Source organism: Lissotriton vulgaris, chromosome 4_1 (assembly GCF_964263255.1).
Source record: "Lissotriton vulgaris chromosome 4_1, aLisVul1.2, whole genome shotgun sequence".
Lineage (NCBI taxonomy): Eukaryota > Metazoa > Chordata > Amphibia > Caudata > Salamandridae > Lissotriton > Lissotriton vulgaris.
Window position 1 is genome coordinate 1,852,493,810 of NC_141691.1, and position 17,687 is coordinate 1,852,511,496.

General features: G+C 43.5%; 1 protein-coding gene across 1 annotated transcript in view; it reads left to right on the forward strand.

Moving 5' to 3' along the window:
- The window catches only part of COL14A1 (collagen type XIV alpha 1 chain), a 514,343-nt gene that overhangs the window by 260,099 nt on the left and 236,557 nt on the right, over positions 1-17,687 (forward strand). Inside the window, exons 15-17 of the mRNA XM_086966163.1 lie at positions 5,572-5,698; positions 8,855-8,994; positions 12,403-12,535. Of these exons, the coding sequence (XP_086822289.1) occupies positions 5,572-5,698; positions 8,855-8,994; positions 12,403-12,535 (400 nt within the window). The remainder of the gene's footprint in view (positions 1-5,571; positions 5,699-8,854; positions 8,995-12,402; positions 12,536-17,687) is intronic.

Sequence of the window (17,687 nt, forward strand, 5' to 3'; positions counted from 1 at the left end):
CTCTCACCTTCAATGTCTTGTGTCTGTGAAATGAGTATAAATAATACACCTCTAGCACAGTGGCTTCTGCATAAAGGGGTCATCAACTTAAATTATAGCAACTGTGGCTTCAGACAAAACATAAACACCTGTACAGATAATCGTGGCGAGAGGAGACAGTCTGTCCACAGTAAAAGAGAGAGTCAAGTTTGGAAGAATCGAAAGGCCACGAGAGGAGCAACCTCAAAAATGTGCTTCTCCCTGATGAAAGGATGGGGATTAAGAAACGTGGAAATTATTTGTTATTGAAACACCTAAATTGCTAGTTATATGTTTCTAGTCCTTTCACACCTGTGTTGAAGAGCATATCATGAAGTTTTTGCTTTTGTAAACTCATTAAACTGTGCTACAGTCAAAGAAAAGTCTTGAAAGACATGCAAAATAAATAACTAAATAATGCACTTTGACGATGAGTATGTGATGCTTGGCCATTACACGGTAAATAACACCTTGGCACAGATATATTACCACTTTGCTTTGGGTTTGTAATTGTAAGTGTAATTGTAATTTATATTTATAGAGTGCGTTATCACCAACGGTCTCTAAGCGCTGACAGAGAGGGGACCTGCTTTAGATAGGTGGCGAGGAGACGGTACTTTACTGTGTGCCCCATGCTTCCTTAAAAAGGAAGGTCTTTAGTTGTTTCCTGAAAGGAAACAAGGAGTGTTCCTTTCGGGTATTATCAGGTAGTTTGTTCCAGATCTGTGGAATGATTGTGGAGAATGCTCTGCCCCCGAAGGAGACCAGGCGAGAGCGGGGCAGACAAGCATCCTAGCCTCTGAAGATCGGAGTGCTCTGGTTGGGGCATAATTGACTAGGCTATTTTTGATGTATTTCGGTGCCTGGCCAAAAATGGCTTTGTGTGCGATACAGAGGCCCTTCAATTTTATCCTTTGCCTGATCGGGAGCCAGTGAAGTGGGCGCAGGAGGGGAGAGGCATGGGTGCGACGGGAACCTTGAACACTTATCGGGCCGCGTCATTCATAATGATCTGGAGTCTCGCTAGTTGGTAGTCTGGAAGTCCTAGGTGGAGTGAGTTTCCATAGTCCAGCCTGGATATAATAAGTGCAATTACCACTCGTTTGAGGGTCTCGAAGGCAAGGAGGGGGGCCAGTTTCCGCAGCTGCCTCAGTAGGCTCGAGCAGACACCTACTATTGTTGATACTTGTAGGGCCATAGTAATCATTTATTATCAAGCTTGATGCCCAGGCTTTTAACTGCCGTGGCTGGCTCAGGGTATTTGCCCAGCCCTTGTGGCAATAAAAGGCTGTTCCAAGGGTTGGTGTCGGTGGTGACGGCCAGCACCTCAGTCTTGTCTGGATTGATTTTAAGAAAGTTGGCCGACATCCAATTGATTGTAAATTTAAGAATGTTCTGAACTCTGGTGTGGGCTGAGGGAGAGTTATCGATCTAGATGATAATTTGGGTGTCATCAGCGTAGTTATATATTTGACACTCCAGCTGGTTTAGTGCAGCTATCAGGGGTTGGAGGTATGCATTAAACAAGAGGGGAGACAATGCCGATCCCTGCAGACTCCACATGGGAGTGTGCCTGGTCTGGACACCACATCACCCAGCTGCACTCTCTGAGAGCGGTCTTTCAGGGAGGATGTAAGCCAAGTCAGAGCCATGCCCTGAACCCCAAACCCAGACAGCCTTGACAGAAGAAGCTTGTTGTTTACGGTATCAAAAGCTGCAGATAAGTCTAAAAGGATCAGGGCATGGGGTTCCTTGGAGTCGGCCCGCAGTCTCAGTCCGTCTAGTAGAGATAGCATAATTAATTCTGTACTATGGTGTGCTCAAAAACCTCCCTGGTTGAATTGTAACAGGTGATTTGCCTCCAGATGGGATGCAAGTGAGGCGAGCACATGCTGTTCGAGGACTTTAGAGAGGAATGGACGCTGGGATATTGGCCGAAAGTTCTTCAGATTTTTAATATTGGCCCCGGGTTTTTTCAAGAGAGGTATCACACGCGCCTCCTTGAAGTCTCTCGGGACCACTCCAGTTTCAAGGGAGGAGTTCAAAAGTGATAGAATCTCATCTTCAATCCCAGGGAGGGCCATCTTATAGGTCCTAGGTGGACAGGGGTCTGCTGGTAAGCCAGATACAATGTAATAAAAAATTAAAATAGCAACCCACCATATACATTAATAGGAGGTTCGCCTGAACCCTGGTGAGGCTATTCACGTTTTCCTTTCTTTTTCTTTCATTTCTTGACTCACACTTCTTTTGATTGCGAGATGAATGTGCAGGACAGTGGTGTTGATTAAATGACAGATGATGAATGTGATGTGTGATTGTAGCGTGAAACACTTCTTAATACAATTCTTCTTTTTCTTTGTGTGTCTTTAAAAAAAAACACTTTTTCACATCCAAATGGATTATAGATTTTAACATTCCCTCTCCTCTTTGGAATTGCTCCAGAATCTTTGAAATGATACTGTTTTGAATAATTGAGAATATTCAAAAAATAAAAAAAGAAAGATTAATACAGTCACAATTTGTTGTGTTATAATGCTACAATTGTTTAAGTCATTGGGCATTCGAATGTGTCAAATCAGATAGCAGTACTGGCATCTTGTTTTGTTGAGAATCATATACGGTGTGGCCTTACTGCGCTTTAGCCAAACCCTTTGTTGTTTCATGTTGATTTGATTATAGCACGAACGCCAGTTGTGAACATGAATGTAAATTCACCAAAATGCCTGGGGTAGTGGAAGTGATATTAACCGCCCTTTGACCGTCAATTTCACTCACACACACATGCTTACACAAACACACACACTTACGCACTCTCTCATGTAAACGCACACTCACAATCAAGCTCACATACAACATACATTTAAAACGATATTTTTAACTTACCTCAGCTGCCAGTGAAGGTCATAGTCCAGCTACTTATACTCCAGTTTTTTTTATTACACTAGTAGTGAATGCTGAAACATTATTGCGTATTAGTGCAATGCAAAATATTGAGAGAAAGCAAAGATAGTGGAGCCTTAACTGATATCCATAATGACAAACTGCCACTGTGTTCCTGCCACTGATTTTGCCATCTCTGAGGCCAGGGGTCGCAAAGGCAGTGGGCGAGGTCGCAAGAGGCAAGCCGAGGGTCGCAGCTGTGACCACTGTCAACTTCTAAATGAGGTCTAAGCTGGTGAAGGAGGATTTATTTGTCATTTATACATTTCTGGCAATTAAGTGAAATGTGTATGTGTCACATTTTAAAATAATGCACTAATCAACTAAACATCCATCAAGACACCCTCACTAGTTGCAAGACAAAAAAGCACCTAGATCCAAACATAAAAAGAAATGGCTTTATTAATTCTTGTTAAAGCTTCCCATCAAAATAAGACCCAAGTCTTCCAGTAAGGAGTGCCACAGTAGTACTCCTGAGTAACATCCCTCTATGGCAGCAGCTTATCAGACCTCACACCACCACGTATTGCATACAGCACGGTAAACAGTTCACCTCCTTATATACCACACAATGTGTGCTTCCTTTTGACTAAAACAGACTGCACAGAGAATGCTACATGAGAATGCATTTAGAACAGAAAGGCCTAGCATAGTTGCAGTAGGACCGACTGATTGACAGATTTGCAGGACTAATACTGTCTCTGTAAATGAGGTCCATTAGAGCTACATGGTTATCTTGAAAATCTGCCATGGATCGGGCCATCCTGGGCGCATGGTGTCTGCCCGTGACAGAGAATTATATGTTGAGGATAGCTAACTCCACAGGGATACTATATTGAGATGTGTAAAAAGATAAAAGATTAGGAGGCAATATTTAGAACAATTTGATGAGGATTCCTATTAAATGGGGGTGCCCAGTGTTGGTCCATTCGTATTGGATCCATGCCAGATTGGTGAGATGTTCACATTAGCTAAATGTACTCCTTTACATACACAGTGATTATCCTGAACATTTCACATAGATCTGGCCATTCCGGACCCCTGTTAGACACCCAGGAAATAGCAAGACATTGCAGCCTAGAAACTCTACTTCTGTAACTTCTCCTAACTGTACAAGAGACAGGACAGACAGCTTGAGGACCAGCTGCAAAGATTAACTTTGATCTTCCGGATATGATCACAAGACCTTAATTTAATTTGAGCTTGATGTATATGACGCATATTTTCATTTTATTGGAAGAATGCAGGTGGGTAATGCTCCACCCTTTATACCATTTTCCATTGTTGAAATGGACATGATAAAATGGTATAATAGCACAGATAAATGTTGAGATATGCATTCATTTAAGCACATCTCATTCAGCTGTGTAACTCCCCATGCTGCCAATTTGTACAGCTGTTGGCATGAAAGTCAATAATCTCAGCATGGTGAGTCACTCAAATAATACAGACAGGAAAGACAATGTTTTCTATCTGTATTTATCTGTAAGAATGGAAAACGGGGAGCCCTCTTTATAATTTGGTAAACATTATGCACTTAGCACCAGCAGAGAAATCCCCTGAGAGTCCCATTTCCCGGTGTCAAGCATGTACATCCCTGGAAAGATTATCCTGTTTATTACTGTAGTGTCCGGGCCCGGGATATCCCTGGGATTCCTCATGGTTGGCCAGGAATGCAGTCTAGAACACACAGAATTTCTCTGCTTGAAGGGGTGCAGGCAGTCCTGATGTGGTGTCTGCCATTCCTGCGTTCCATCTGGTTCAACTGTTATAGCTGCACTGTGGTGCTTACATCACCAGAATTCTAGCTGCCACCAGTATTCCATTCTCCCCTCCTAGTCGTCTGACCCTGTAATAAACAGATAGCAGGCAATGCCAATAGGTCTGGCTTTACAGGAATGTTGTATGGTAATGGGAAGCATTACAAGTAATTGACAAAATGGCATGGGAGTTGATATGTATTAGTGTGGAAGCAAAGAACTAGGATACAATTGATGTAGGGTAAACGATCAGGTGCCAATTACACTGTCAAGCCAGACCTGAAAGTCCATGTATGTTAATAACTTCCCCCACCCATCTGTGCTCCTACCACAGAAAAACATCACCAATTATCTAGTTATCAAAGACACTTTAATAGCATTACAATGTTAGATGTGTAACACCCTAAAAGTTCAACCTCAAACAGCTGCATAAATACACAAAATCATCACAGCTATATGGAGGGAAAGCACTTTTTTTGTGAAAGCACACAGCTTCTGCCCAATCAAAACATGTACTCCTGGCTCCAAAGATGTAGGCAGGGCCAAAGCACCTTTCTAGTGATGCTCACAGAATTGTCTGGCAGCAGCTGCACTGTCGAGCCAGCCCATAAAAATTTCAACCACAAATATAAAGTGATTTTAAGACTGCGTTTTCACCTCTTTAAGTTGATTAAAATGTCTACTTAGATTTACAACATATAGTTACAAATGTCGAAATATCTATGAAGGCAAACGTTTGGTTGGCCGTTCCACCACTGGGTCCCAAGAAAGAACCCTTTCATTATGTGTTTTGTAGCAGTTTACATTATGTTCATATAAATATTTTAAAGCTGGTACCTATTTTCTGCAGGTCGAGGTGGATCGAATTTCAACGTACCTTCTGGAGAAGCTTGCGTCGCTCACGGAATACACGGTGGCCATTTTTTCAATCTATGACGAAGGCCAGTCTGAGCCGCTGACTGGCAGCTTTACCACAAGTAAGCAGAATTATGTTATTGAAGAATATTGACTTAACCAATCTAGGTATTATCCCTACAGCTTCATGGCAGAGTTTGTTGATTTATATGTACTATTTCATTACTAGAACTGGAAGCGGATGCCACATATGGTTTGTTCAGACGATCATTTACATTAACGTCACAGACAGTGGTATCACACATGTAATAAACACATATATTTTTGTATAACCCTGACAAGAATCTAAAACATCCAGGACATCATTTGAAATTGCGAAACGTTGAGATCAGGCATTTGAAACTAAAGAAGCGAACTAGAAATCCTTCAGAGCCATAACATTACAATTCCCAATGGTCATGCCCAATAACATTTAAATGAGAATATATAATGCAGGGCTCAGGATGTGCCTCACTCTGCCTCAGTCCCCTGCAATGTGCTGCAAGTACCGGATGAGTTAGGAGTGTAAAAAAGACATTGTTGGAAGGGATGAGTATAAATCTAACATTACATTTACAAAAGGCACTGAAAATAGTCCTATAGTAGCAACTTCTTCCCTGATATTTTCCTATTGCACCTTTGGGAAAAGTGACGCAGTGCAATCTGTATATGTGTTGTAATTCAGGAGGGCTAAGTATAAATTCAAATGTTGAAGAAATAATTGTTTAGTTTATAGTTATACATGTTTCCTGATCTTTAGTGGCAGATTAGGGTGTGCCTTCCTACTGTGTGCCTCTTGCAAATGGCTGGCTGCTACCTGGGGCAGGGGAGGCTGTGGGTCCTCTTTGTGGAGGGCCACCTAGTTTTTTCTCTGTGGTGTGTATGTGTTCCTTCCAGTGAGGGTCACTGACAGGGTGAACTGTAAGGTAAATGACATCTTCATAAGGCATCCATCTTGTTGTATGACCTGTATAATGAGATAGCTTTAAATAGCACTCAGGAGGATCCAGACGTCATCACATTATTACATTATAAATCAGTTTCCTCCCATCTGGAGGAATAACAGTCTTATAGCCCATGCAGTCCCTTCGTCTTGTCGCTAAAGAAGTGAGTGGTAGTAAAACTACCCTGATCTTGGAAATTGTTCTCTGAGGAGTCCGTCATTAAGAATTCTACATTCCTGGCCAAAGCACCAATTGCTTCTTCTAGACTACCCATAAAAGGACCTCGAAGGGCTCCAAGCCGGGCCTGACTGGGCGGCTGAACTGGCCAATCCTATAGAGTCGCGTAGGCAGGACACACTCCTTCACTACATCCACGCTTGGGTGTGGGACTTCACAGACTTATTCACACACTGGTAGAAAGAGAAACCATAAAAAACAGATGGAATAAGAAAACAATTCTTTTGATACAAAGGACGATCAAGCTGTTGTCCATTTTCTTCCAGAAAGAGTTGCAGACAGCGTGAACTGCTCTCACTCTCTCAAACAGGGACCTTCTCACCGAGTAATATCTGCTATATTCGGCTTGACTCACAAATATACAAGGCAGGCAAACTTGGAATTGACAGACGCTCTGACCAATCATTCATCAAATCATCCCTCAACGACGCCAGATTTCTGGAAGCGTGGGAATTCCACAGACTTCCACCCAATCCACTCAGTTCAGTCACTGCTGCAGATAAAAATTCACTGACTGACAATGCCCTACTTGATGTGCTCTAGACAGATACCGCATGCACCACATGGTGCTCTCAATATGCATGTGTTATCTGCAGGTTTTACCTGCAGTGTAATTTGTCAATGTAATTCCAGATCCCTTCCCAGGAGGGAAAATGTAATAATGCCCTGCCCTGATTGGCTTGGAACCTCTCGCGTGCCTCATTAACAAAAGATCAGGCACTCATTCGAGTTGTAACAATTACTCACTGTATGTATTTTGGAAATGCCTTTATCGTGTGCTTTAATACATGCATCAAAACTTTTTAAATTGGGGCCCAACCCCATGGATTGCTGGTCTTCCACATCTAGGTCTTTTTAAAGAAGAAAGCGGATTTCTTTCATGCTGGTCTGTCAATCGGTGAAGTGCGGGTTGTATGTCAGAATATACCGGACATAAATATTGTCCGACCAAAATATCATGTCATAAATATTGTTTGCAAACATATCCTCTCACTGGTGTAGATTTCCCATTACTTACTACAACCGGGTGATGTGTTTACAGCATAATATTTACGTTAAATGATATTCTGATTGCGATATTCTGCTACTAGTCCCTTATCTGAGGATGTTCACAACCTCAGGGCTGGCTCCTCTCCCAGGCCTTAGTGGATTTAAAGGATTCCCTTCTGGCTGACTGATAGTGTGATCCGCTGGGGGACGGAATCTCTTGCCCAGGCGAGGGCTGGGGGATGTGGGGGGGGGGGGGGGGGGAGGGGGGCTTTGGGAGCGCCACCCACCGTCCATTTGGGAGAGAGTGACCAAAGCTACTGGAATTAGGCAACAGTGGAGGGCCAATTTATGCGGCAGGGTTGACTAAATTATGTTGCAAGAAAAGGCAAATTAATTTGCTTAAGGGGGAACATTTTGTGATAGTTCTACTTCATTATGTTGACATTTTAAACATGTTAACACTATGAGGTGTTACCTCATTAGTACTAGTTTACACCAAAGTATAGCAATAAGGTCAAGAAAGACAGCTAGTTAATCTATGTGAAGAGCCTTCCACTTTGCAATAATGGATGTCACCAAGTATTTAGTAACTTTTAAGCTATAAACATTTTTGGGGGGTGACATCTGTAGAATATGCAGCAGATGATGAATTATGTGGCAAATGTAACATATCCATAATTATGCGGAAAACATCCCATCCTCAAAATCGACTAGAACCAGTGGCCCTTAGAGTAATTTATCTCCCAAAATCTCTCGCCATGGCACTCTGGCCAGCTCTAAATTGTCTGATTTTATCTGCCTGCTTTGTAGATGTCAGGGAGACATTTTTTAGGTAAGTTGGAGACATAGCCACTGCATCCTAGATGCTGGCACCATCCGTATCAAATACCTCTTTAGTGACTCAGAGCTGCAAATGTTGCAAGTAGATGCTGATGCTGATGACTTCTCCCACCTAGTTTCAAATCAGGGCCTCGAGTTCTATATTCCTACTTGATCAAACTACTAATTTGTATGTCTTTGTCTTTTCTCTTATTACTTTCAAACAACAATAACTTTGTGGATCGGCAGAGAAAGTTCCATCCCCACAGAGCCTGAATGTCCAGGAAATCTCGACCGATAGCTTCAGAGCCATCTGGAAACCCTTCTCCAAAGACGTGGTGATATACAGACTGACGTGGACCGCACTGAATGACGGGAAACCGGAGGAGGTGAGCTGTCCGCACATCAGGTGGCTGGGATACAGGCAGGTCCAGATAGATGGCCTGTCACAGCTGTACATGGCATTTTACGTCTCATAGAAAGGGATTATTTACTGAACTGGTAAAATATAAGTGTAATTGAGTTAACAAATCCCAGAATGCTCTCTGCCTCATGATGGCGAGGGAGTGTTCTAACTCATAAATTGCCCACACCATATAAGGCCCACTCTGAACAGAAACAGAAAGTCTAGAACAGCTCTGCCTTTGTTTTATAGCAAATGGAATTCGATTTATTTCACACAGCACATCACATGCAGACAAAGAGACAACCGCAAACCCAAATCTCAACTCGAAGTATCACCCTGACGACTTGTTTGAATCTGGAATGACTTCTAACCTGTCCCATCCTCAGAAATGGTGCTTCCAAGAAACATGTGTGTGGAAATGCCAGCTCGAGTCGAAGGGCGGGTGGTGTGGCTTCCCCACCGAGTTCTCTTTCTTCTGTAGGGAGACTCGTACCTGAACGTGGGGCACAACTTGTTTCCCGCACAAGGTGTACCAGATGTACATGAAGAAATACGGCAAACTGTACTGTCCGCTGCACAGATTTTGATGACTGAGAAAACGTTTAATAAAAATAATTAAAAAGAAAATGCCATCTCAAGAAGAGTGAAAGTTGTAGGCAGAGAACGGGGAGATCATCTTTCCACGACAATTGATCAGGCAACATTTATTAGTGTTCCTATTTCCAAATTGGAAAACACCCTTTGCAGGGTCCATTGCTCAAGAACAAATCGAAACCCTCTTGTTCCACAAATTGTCATTTTCCATGTTGAACAAGGAATACCCAGTTTTATCATGTGCTGAGTCATCCACTACTTTATTGCACAGGTGAGATTTCCTTTTTGGTCACACAAATGGGTTTTTCATGTATTCCATGACACATGTGACATCACATCACAGAAAATAGGGAAACACTTTTTTTCCCACAGTCTGCACCCCCAATTATGGGTGTAGGAAGGATTTTGGTTAGGACAGAGAAATATCCTTCAAACTGGCTGTAGTAGTGATAGAGGTGATGCCCACAAAGAACGTGGGTCGTTAACGCTGGTTTAACGCGGGTACCTAGTAAAATAGCATTATCTGTGCCCAGGGCCTGTAAATTAATTGGTACTAGTGGGCCTGCAAGCACTGAATGTGCCACCCACTCATAATTCTCTCTAAACATGTCTCAGGCTGTCATTGCAGCCCATGTGCGACTTTTTAAACTACCATGTCGACCTGGCAAATTAAATAATTTCCCATGCCTAAACTTTCTTTTTTAATACATATAAGTCACCCATATGGTAGGCCCTGAACATCCCAGAGGGCAGGATGCAGTGTATATAACAAGTAGAATATATACTTTAACATTTTAAATGTCCTGGTAGTGAAAACCTCTTAAATTCATTGTAAGGCGTATTCTTGAGTTCTAGCTGCTAATCTAGCTAGTCTAGCGGATCCTTTGCCTGTCCCACCAGACAACAGTATTTTCATCAGGGATCTGTTATCCGTGCGCAACTCTAAACAAGCACCCCACAAATAAACACGATAGTACTCTGCACCCCAAGCAGCTGCTAACGCCTCCCGTTCTATTACCGAATAATTTATTTCAGCTGGCGTAAGGGTGCGTGAAGCTAAAGCAACAGTTCTCTCTTTTTTTCCATGCATCTGCAAAAAAACAACCCCCAACCCTGTGGCACTTGCATCCAGAGTTAGGATGGGCTTCAATCTACTGTCAAACAAAGCTAAGACTCCAGCATGGCAAATTTCTATTTTAATGTCCTCAAAATACACATTCTGTTCCTTGTCCCAAATAAACCTCTCCCCTTTTCGTAAAAGCTCCTCAAACTCTTCATTTTATCTGTAAACCTGTCAACAAACTATGCATAATATTCAATAAGTCCAAAGAAAGAGCGTTATTGATCCTTCTCTGTAGGATCATGTGCCTTCCTAAGGGCATCCAACAAAGAGTGTTTAGGTCTAGCACCACCACTGGATGTGGAATACCCACTATTTGCTCTGTCAAAAATGAACATTTATGTTAGGTCAGACCAAATTCCTCTAGTTTCTTGAGAACCTTCATTAAAGTGACATTATGTGGTTCTTTAGTTTCACCCATGACCAAAATGTTGTCTTGGAAGTAGATGACACCCCTTACTCCCTCCAACACTTTTGTCATCACACGCTGAAACACACTCGCAGCTGACGCTAGGCTAAATGGCATACAAGAGAATTGGTACGTCCCTTCAGTAGTAACAAAAGTTGTGAGTTTTTTGGACTCCTCTTGCAATCTGATTTGATGGTAAGCACTCATCAAATCCAACTTTGGTATCCCACCCTTCCAGGCACGCTATACCGAAATCCCCCTCCCCTCCGCCCCCCTCCCACCACCGCCCTGTTCCGATATGACAATTCCATCATCCACACACCAAGCCACGAGCCTGGGCACGCCGACAGTGAGGAACTAGAGCAGATTATAACCCTTGTTGGGGGAGATGACTTGCACGTTCACCCCACTTAAAGGTGGGCTAGTTCGGCCTAGCAGGTGCAGAGAAGTGTAGGGCTACTACACTCAATAAAAGACGAACTGCTTGCCCGCCCTGCTGTAATTGTTTGTGTGACCATGCAGCTATAGCCATAATGGGATACCTCACTCTACACTGCACTGGCTACAGGTGAAGTTGTCCTGTACTCAACACCATTTATAAACAACACGCCTTGTATTATCCCCCCAGAGACAGTGCCTCCTATTTTTTTCTGCGTACAGAGCAGAACATCCTGAGGTGAGGCAAAGCAATCTCAGAAATGATAGGCTGCTTAATAAAACCTAAATGCCACTTATAAATTCCTTTTGTATTGTTAAAGTAAAACATTATAGACACATACATCCGAAGCTGTATGCCTCACAGGTACGCTTTAACAGCTCCATCACAGTAGCCCAGCTGTACTTTGCATGGCAACAAGACCTTAAAACTTAGATATTTACTCACAAGGATTTTCTTAATGGTGTGCACACAGAGGTCTAAATGAGCACGTTTTAACCTTTTCTTTTTAGTATTGCATATTTCTTCTTAAATAATTCCACTGCTTTTGGTTCCACAGATCTGGTACTTCTCCTTTGGCAGCTAAAACTTATCTGTAGTTTACTATTATATGTAATAGTCTCTGTGAAGCTAATTGTGCGTCTTATGTGCCTGATAAACTGGAAGTCTTCTTAACGATAATCTATTTGGATCCTCCTCGACCATCTCCCAGCATGCTCTGCTGTGCCAATCGATCAACATCTGTCTCACATCTGCGCACCTCTATGTTACCAGCCACAGACACAGGTAATACTGAATTGAACCTCTTCTAACCCTAGCTTCTGTATTCTAGATTATGTTGAATGGAGAAGTCACTGACTACCTCATCGAAGGACTGGAGCAGAGGACAGAGTACGAAGTCTCTTTGTCGGCCTTTTTTACTGACGAAAGTGAAAGTGATGCTGTTGCTGTTCTCGCGACTACATGTAAGGCCCGCCCCTGGTTTTCGTTATACTGTATAGGCCAAAACTTGCTTTCTTTAATTTTCTCTTCTAACACACAGAAGATTGTACTATCTAGTTGTGTGCAGCAAGTTTCAGGGTCAGAAATAAAAACATTCTAATAATTTCGACATGAAACCCATGTGATTGTCGGTAACAGAATGGATTATTGCTCATGATGACCGGACAGCGGTGGTGGGGTCCTCCAGGCTAACTCACTGACATTAATGTGTGGATGGTTCAGATATAGGACTCTGTGTTTTAGTACTTGTTTAACATTTAGACATGTCACAGGAGGTCTTCACATTTTATTTTTTATATCCTCAGAAGTAGGTGCTTCTTTCTTTATTGAAAGAGTTATTAAGAGCCTTGCCTATACTGACAGTTAGAGCTGCTCTGGACAACTATAAACAAACTGTTGTTAATGCAAAGTAGTGAAATATGTAGCAATGAAGCAAGAGGAGCATCAAAGGGAGGATGTATTTTAAAACAACTACACCAGTCTGCCTAATGGTCTCTGCCACAGGTTCGGTGCAGAATGTTTGGAACTCAAAATGTGATGGGAGGAATGCTTGCAATAGGTCTAACCACTGGCAATCACATGGGGGTAGCAATCCAACCCGTTCCTCATTTGTCTAACTTGCCACCTCATATTAGACCCAGAAATTTGCAAATCAAGCTTGGTCTTCCTCCATTCTGAACAGTCCAGCCTGAACTGCCTAGCCATTTTTTTGTTTGTGTAACACCCTAAATGGCCATGGTTATGCCCAGACGCCAGCCCTTCGCTTACTGTGCCACTGAGACCAAGCCACACCTGACTGTCGAGCACACTGGCATAACGAAAAGTGAGAGGGCCTCCCTGCAAGGTACTTAGGGGGCCCCCTCCGGGCTCAATCAGGAGCTCTCCAGGCCAGAGTTCAGTGCCGAGGGGGCCCCTTGGAGGTAGGGGCCCCCCTCGCACCGCGTGGGCTGCGGGGGACTGTGTTACGCCCCTGGTCAAGCACCTGACTGGGCGAAACAAGTCTTGGGTTGCTTGTGTTCCGATTTTAGGGTGGACCCTGCCTAGCAGTTCGGGCTTGGACTTTTCCTGTTCGGAGCAGGGTCAAGACTGTTTTGCATATGGCTGAGTCCAAACTGAGGTGGCATACGGATCAAAAGAGCAATAGGCTGGAATGTAACCCAAGTGATTGCCAATCGTTAGACTTAGTGCAAGCATTTCTTCCATCACATTTTGTGTGTATGATGGAACTCAGATAGACCATAACTTCTTAACAGGATTACACTCCTTCCTATGGTTGATGACGTCTAGATAAATACAATAAAAAATTATGTTTTTAGCATGTGCATACTGTATACTGTTGCTATCTAATGTTTGGCCTGGACATTACAACTGCTTTTTCTTTGAAGATATTTTGAGTCACGATATGTACTGTGACTCCTCCCTAGACCAAAGTGTGAATGGGCACTGATTCCACCGTAGATTCATTATTTGCTTTGTTGGATTCAGACCAGAAATGTCCAGCAACGGCTCCAGAACTGACAGTATCCTTGCAGCTTTTTATGCTTCCTTGCTCCACTCTTCCAGATCGACAACTCCGTTAACAATCACTGTGCGGCATCTATCTGATGGTTCTCACAGCCTGCAGACTACTTGACTTCCAACAACCATGATGTCTCATTTTGACGTCCCAGCACCTACCTCTGTTGCCTTCTTGACTCGATCAAGTCCCCTTCGATTCCTGCAGAGCTAGCCACAAATAATGAATACAGGAAGGGGGTGACACACCCTCCAATTCTTTCCAAGGTCCAAAGTGAAATATCTCTGTGTAGACCAGCACAGCGAATACAACCTTTGTCTCTCCTTCAACCACAACAAGGCCTTTTGACAGTCTGCCTCATCACTTCCAGGCCCTGGTCGGCACAGAGAGAAGGCTTTGGAGACAAACAGGCTTCTGAAAATGGTCATCAAGCTGCCACTATCATTGGCTCTCTCTCGCCGAACACCCTCTTTCTGAGCCAAAATTAACACCAAAACACCACAGATACTGGGTGCGAAGTGGGCGCCACGGGCCCCTTCAACATCGAGATCGGAGAAATCTTATGCACCCAAAAGCTGGTGGAGGAGCTCAACTCCAGGCAGACGTGCAACTTCATTCACATTTAGATTGGCAAGATCACAGCTAAGACACCTCCATGACGGTTGTCAACCGGGCTGCATCCAATTCCAAAGAAACAAAGGCGGATCTTCAAGGAGGAGCTTGCCTTCAATTCATGGAGACATCCGGTGCTTAAAAGACATAAGGAGAAAGCTACAATCCCTCCATCCCAGACACCCACACTAAGGCAATTACCAATAACATCTCCTCCTACACCGCAACTACCACCACGCCCATACTCACCTCCCCTTCCGTCACCAGCAGACTCTTCTGGCAGGTCACTGTGCTCAGGCCCAGGCAACCCCTATGGGGAGGGAGCCTCTGTAAGTAGCCTCTCGGGACATTGAATGGCGACAATTTATTTATTTATTTATTTATTTTATATTCTTATAAAGCGCCAGACTAGACCCCCGAAGGGGTATCTCCGCGCTATTGCTGCAAACCGAAAAAGTTCTGATTAAATTGCATATCCAAAATAAAGGTGGAAGGCTACAGGGCGTTATTTACTGGGGAACAGGTAGGTTTTTAGAGTTTTTCGGAAAGTCAGGTGACTGGAGAGAGATCTTAATTCCGGGGGCAGAGAATTCCAGAGTATTGGTCCGGCATGGGCTAATGCCCGGCCGCCTTGTCTGGTCTTGTTTACTCTGGGTACTTGCAGTAACTGCTGATGACTAGAGCGCAAAAGGCGCCCTGGAATGTAGGGCTGGAAGATTTTGGTCATGTATTTTGGGCCCTCCCCTATCATACTCTTATGGATGGTACATAACGTTTTAAACTGGACTCGTTTCTTCACTGGAAGCCAGTGGAGTCTCATCAGCAGGGGACAGGAAGGTGTCCTTGGAGGGGCATTCAGGATAATCCTTGCAGCTGTATTTTGGATTACCTGCAGTTTGTTGAGTTGCTCCTCAATCCCTCAAATGATAATATACATGCTGACAACCCCGATTTGGAGCCAAACTCAGCTAAGTCATCTCTCACAAATGGTACCATTGCACATTATGCAGTGATTCAGAGCTCAGCCTGCCACCATCAGATAGACATGAATGCCCTGCAGGAGGAGGTTTACCTCTTAGTGAAGACCCTATCCAGACTGAACGCACCATTCAGTTCCTCCCCAAGATCAAAGGCGTGCTAAAGTCAGACCCTTATAATTTCAAGGACCCTGCTGCTGTCACTGTAAAGATAGTCACACCAAGGATCGCAAAAAGTTCTTCTTTTTCCACCGACACACTCTCATGCGTGTCCAGGACCCCACAGACGACTAGGTGGTGCAAAAAGCACAGAAGTACACCCCGCCACTAGCCACTGGCAACAGCACCCAAGCCGACAAGAAAAGTAGGTGCCTTGATGCTGCAGGCGAGCGATTGGCAGTCAGAGGAGCCAAACGCTGCAGTGTTGCCAACAAGGTTGGCATTCTGTTGAAGTGCGACAGGTTTCAGTGGGAGGAAATGGAAGTGCTGCTGCAGTACCTCTCTGAGTACTGCAGGAAGCAAGGGGAAGAGGTGGTGGCTGAGAGTAAAATAATTTCCAATGTGAATATCGGCTGTGCCATGGATGCTGTCGGAACTGCTTCCCACAGTGTTCATACCAGTTTTTTGCTATACCTGCATGCATGACTATGCACCTAGGTGTTCAAGCCAGAGGTTCAACTGCATCTCCTCAACATCCCATTCAATGGTGATCATCTCTTTGGGCCACAGGTGGATGAAATGTTGGAAAAGATTAAGAAGAACACCAAGAGAGTGCAGTCGCTGGGTGCAGTGCAATCTGCCTCTCTAAGAAGAATCTATCTCAGGCCACAACCCAAGGGCAGGACGAAGACCACACCCCTGGATATGCATAAACCTATCACAGTCAACAGCAGGCCTTTCAGGAGTAACAGCTCGGCAGACTAAATACAGTGGGTGGCTACTGGAACAACCGACTAAACAACATAAAAAGGGTGTCCCCAATATATTTAAGAGAGAGACAAAAGTTCCAAAATATAGAAAATTACACCCACAGAACTGCTCACTTGAGTTTCAATATATATTTTTCATTTTATTTTTCATTATATTCTCTTTTTTAGAAGCAAGGTGGGATACACATAGAACAGATCATTTACAGAAATCCATTTGCATAAAACTTCACAGTGACCTAGTCTCATTTAGGTGCCCCATGGTATTTCATTAGACATATGAGGAAAAGTAAAGCAACCCATAAATGACTATTTAAAAATATCTAGATAAAAGTTCACATGAATAAGGTTCAGCAGCCAAGAATTAATAACATAAAAAAACGGACACAGAGTCCGGAATTACAATCAAAGACATAAGACAGTAAAGGCAACAATCAATAAAGCAATGGACAACTGAAAAAAACACAGAAGAAAAGCGCCGACGTGCGTTTCGGAAAATACCAAGGACAATTTTATAAAAATTCCTTCATCAGGGCGTACATATTATGTTTCATAAACAATTAGTGACCCAGGCTTGAGTCATCATAATATTGAAATATGAACCAATGTGAACATCAGGGCTGACGAAGCATATCTGTGGGCGAAAAGAAGATATTATATTTTTCTAGATACCAACTAGAACTAGTACTGGAACAACAACAACAGGGATAAGGTCAAAGGCGGCTCTGGAAGGAGCCTAGGCCTCCAAACTAACTTGCCTACTCTCGCCCGATCAGACAACACCTCTCGGGGTTGACTAAAAGATCTCCACCATCCCTCGGAGGAAATCACCTAAGAGCAATGGGTTTTAACAGTAGTTCAGTAGCATCCTCAGCCAAGCCCACCGTATCCTCCACAAGGAAGACGTTCAAGCGCTTCTTCAAAAGGGAGACAAACGGCTCATGCCACCACACCTATGAGACAAAAGTGTTTACTCGCTATACTTTCTTTTCCCTAAAGAATAATGGTGGCCTTTGGCCCATACTAGACCTGAGGCCACTAAATCTGTACATCCTGTAGGAGTATTTTCATAAGACAACAATGC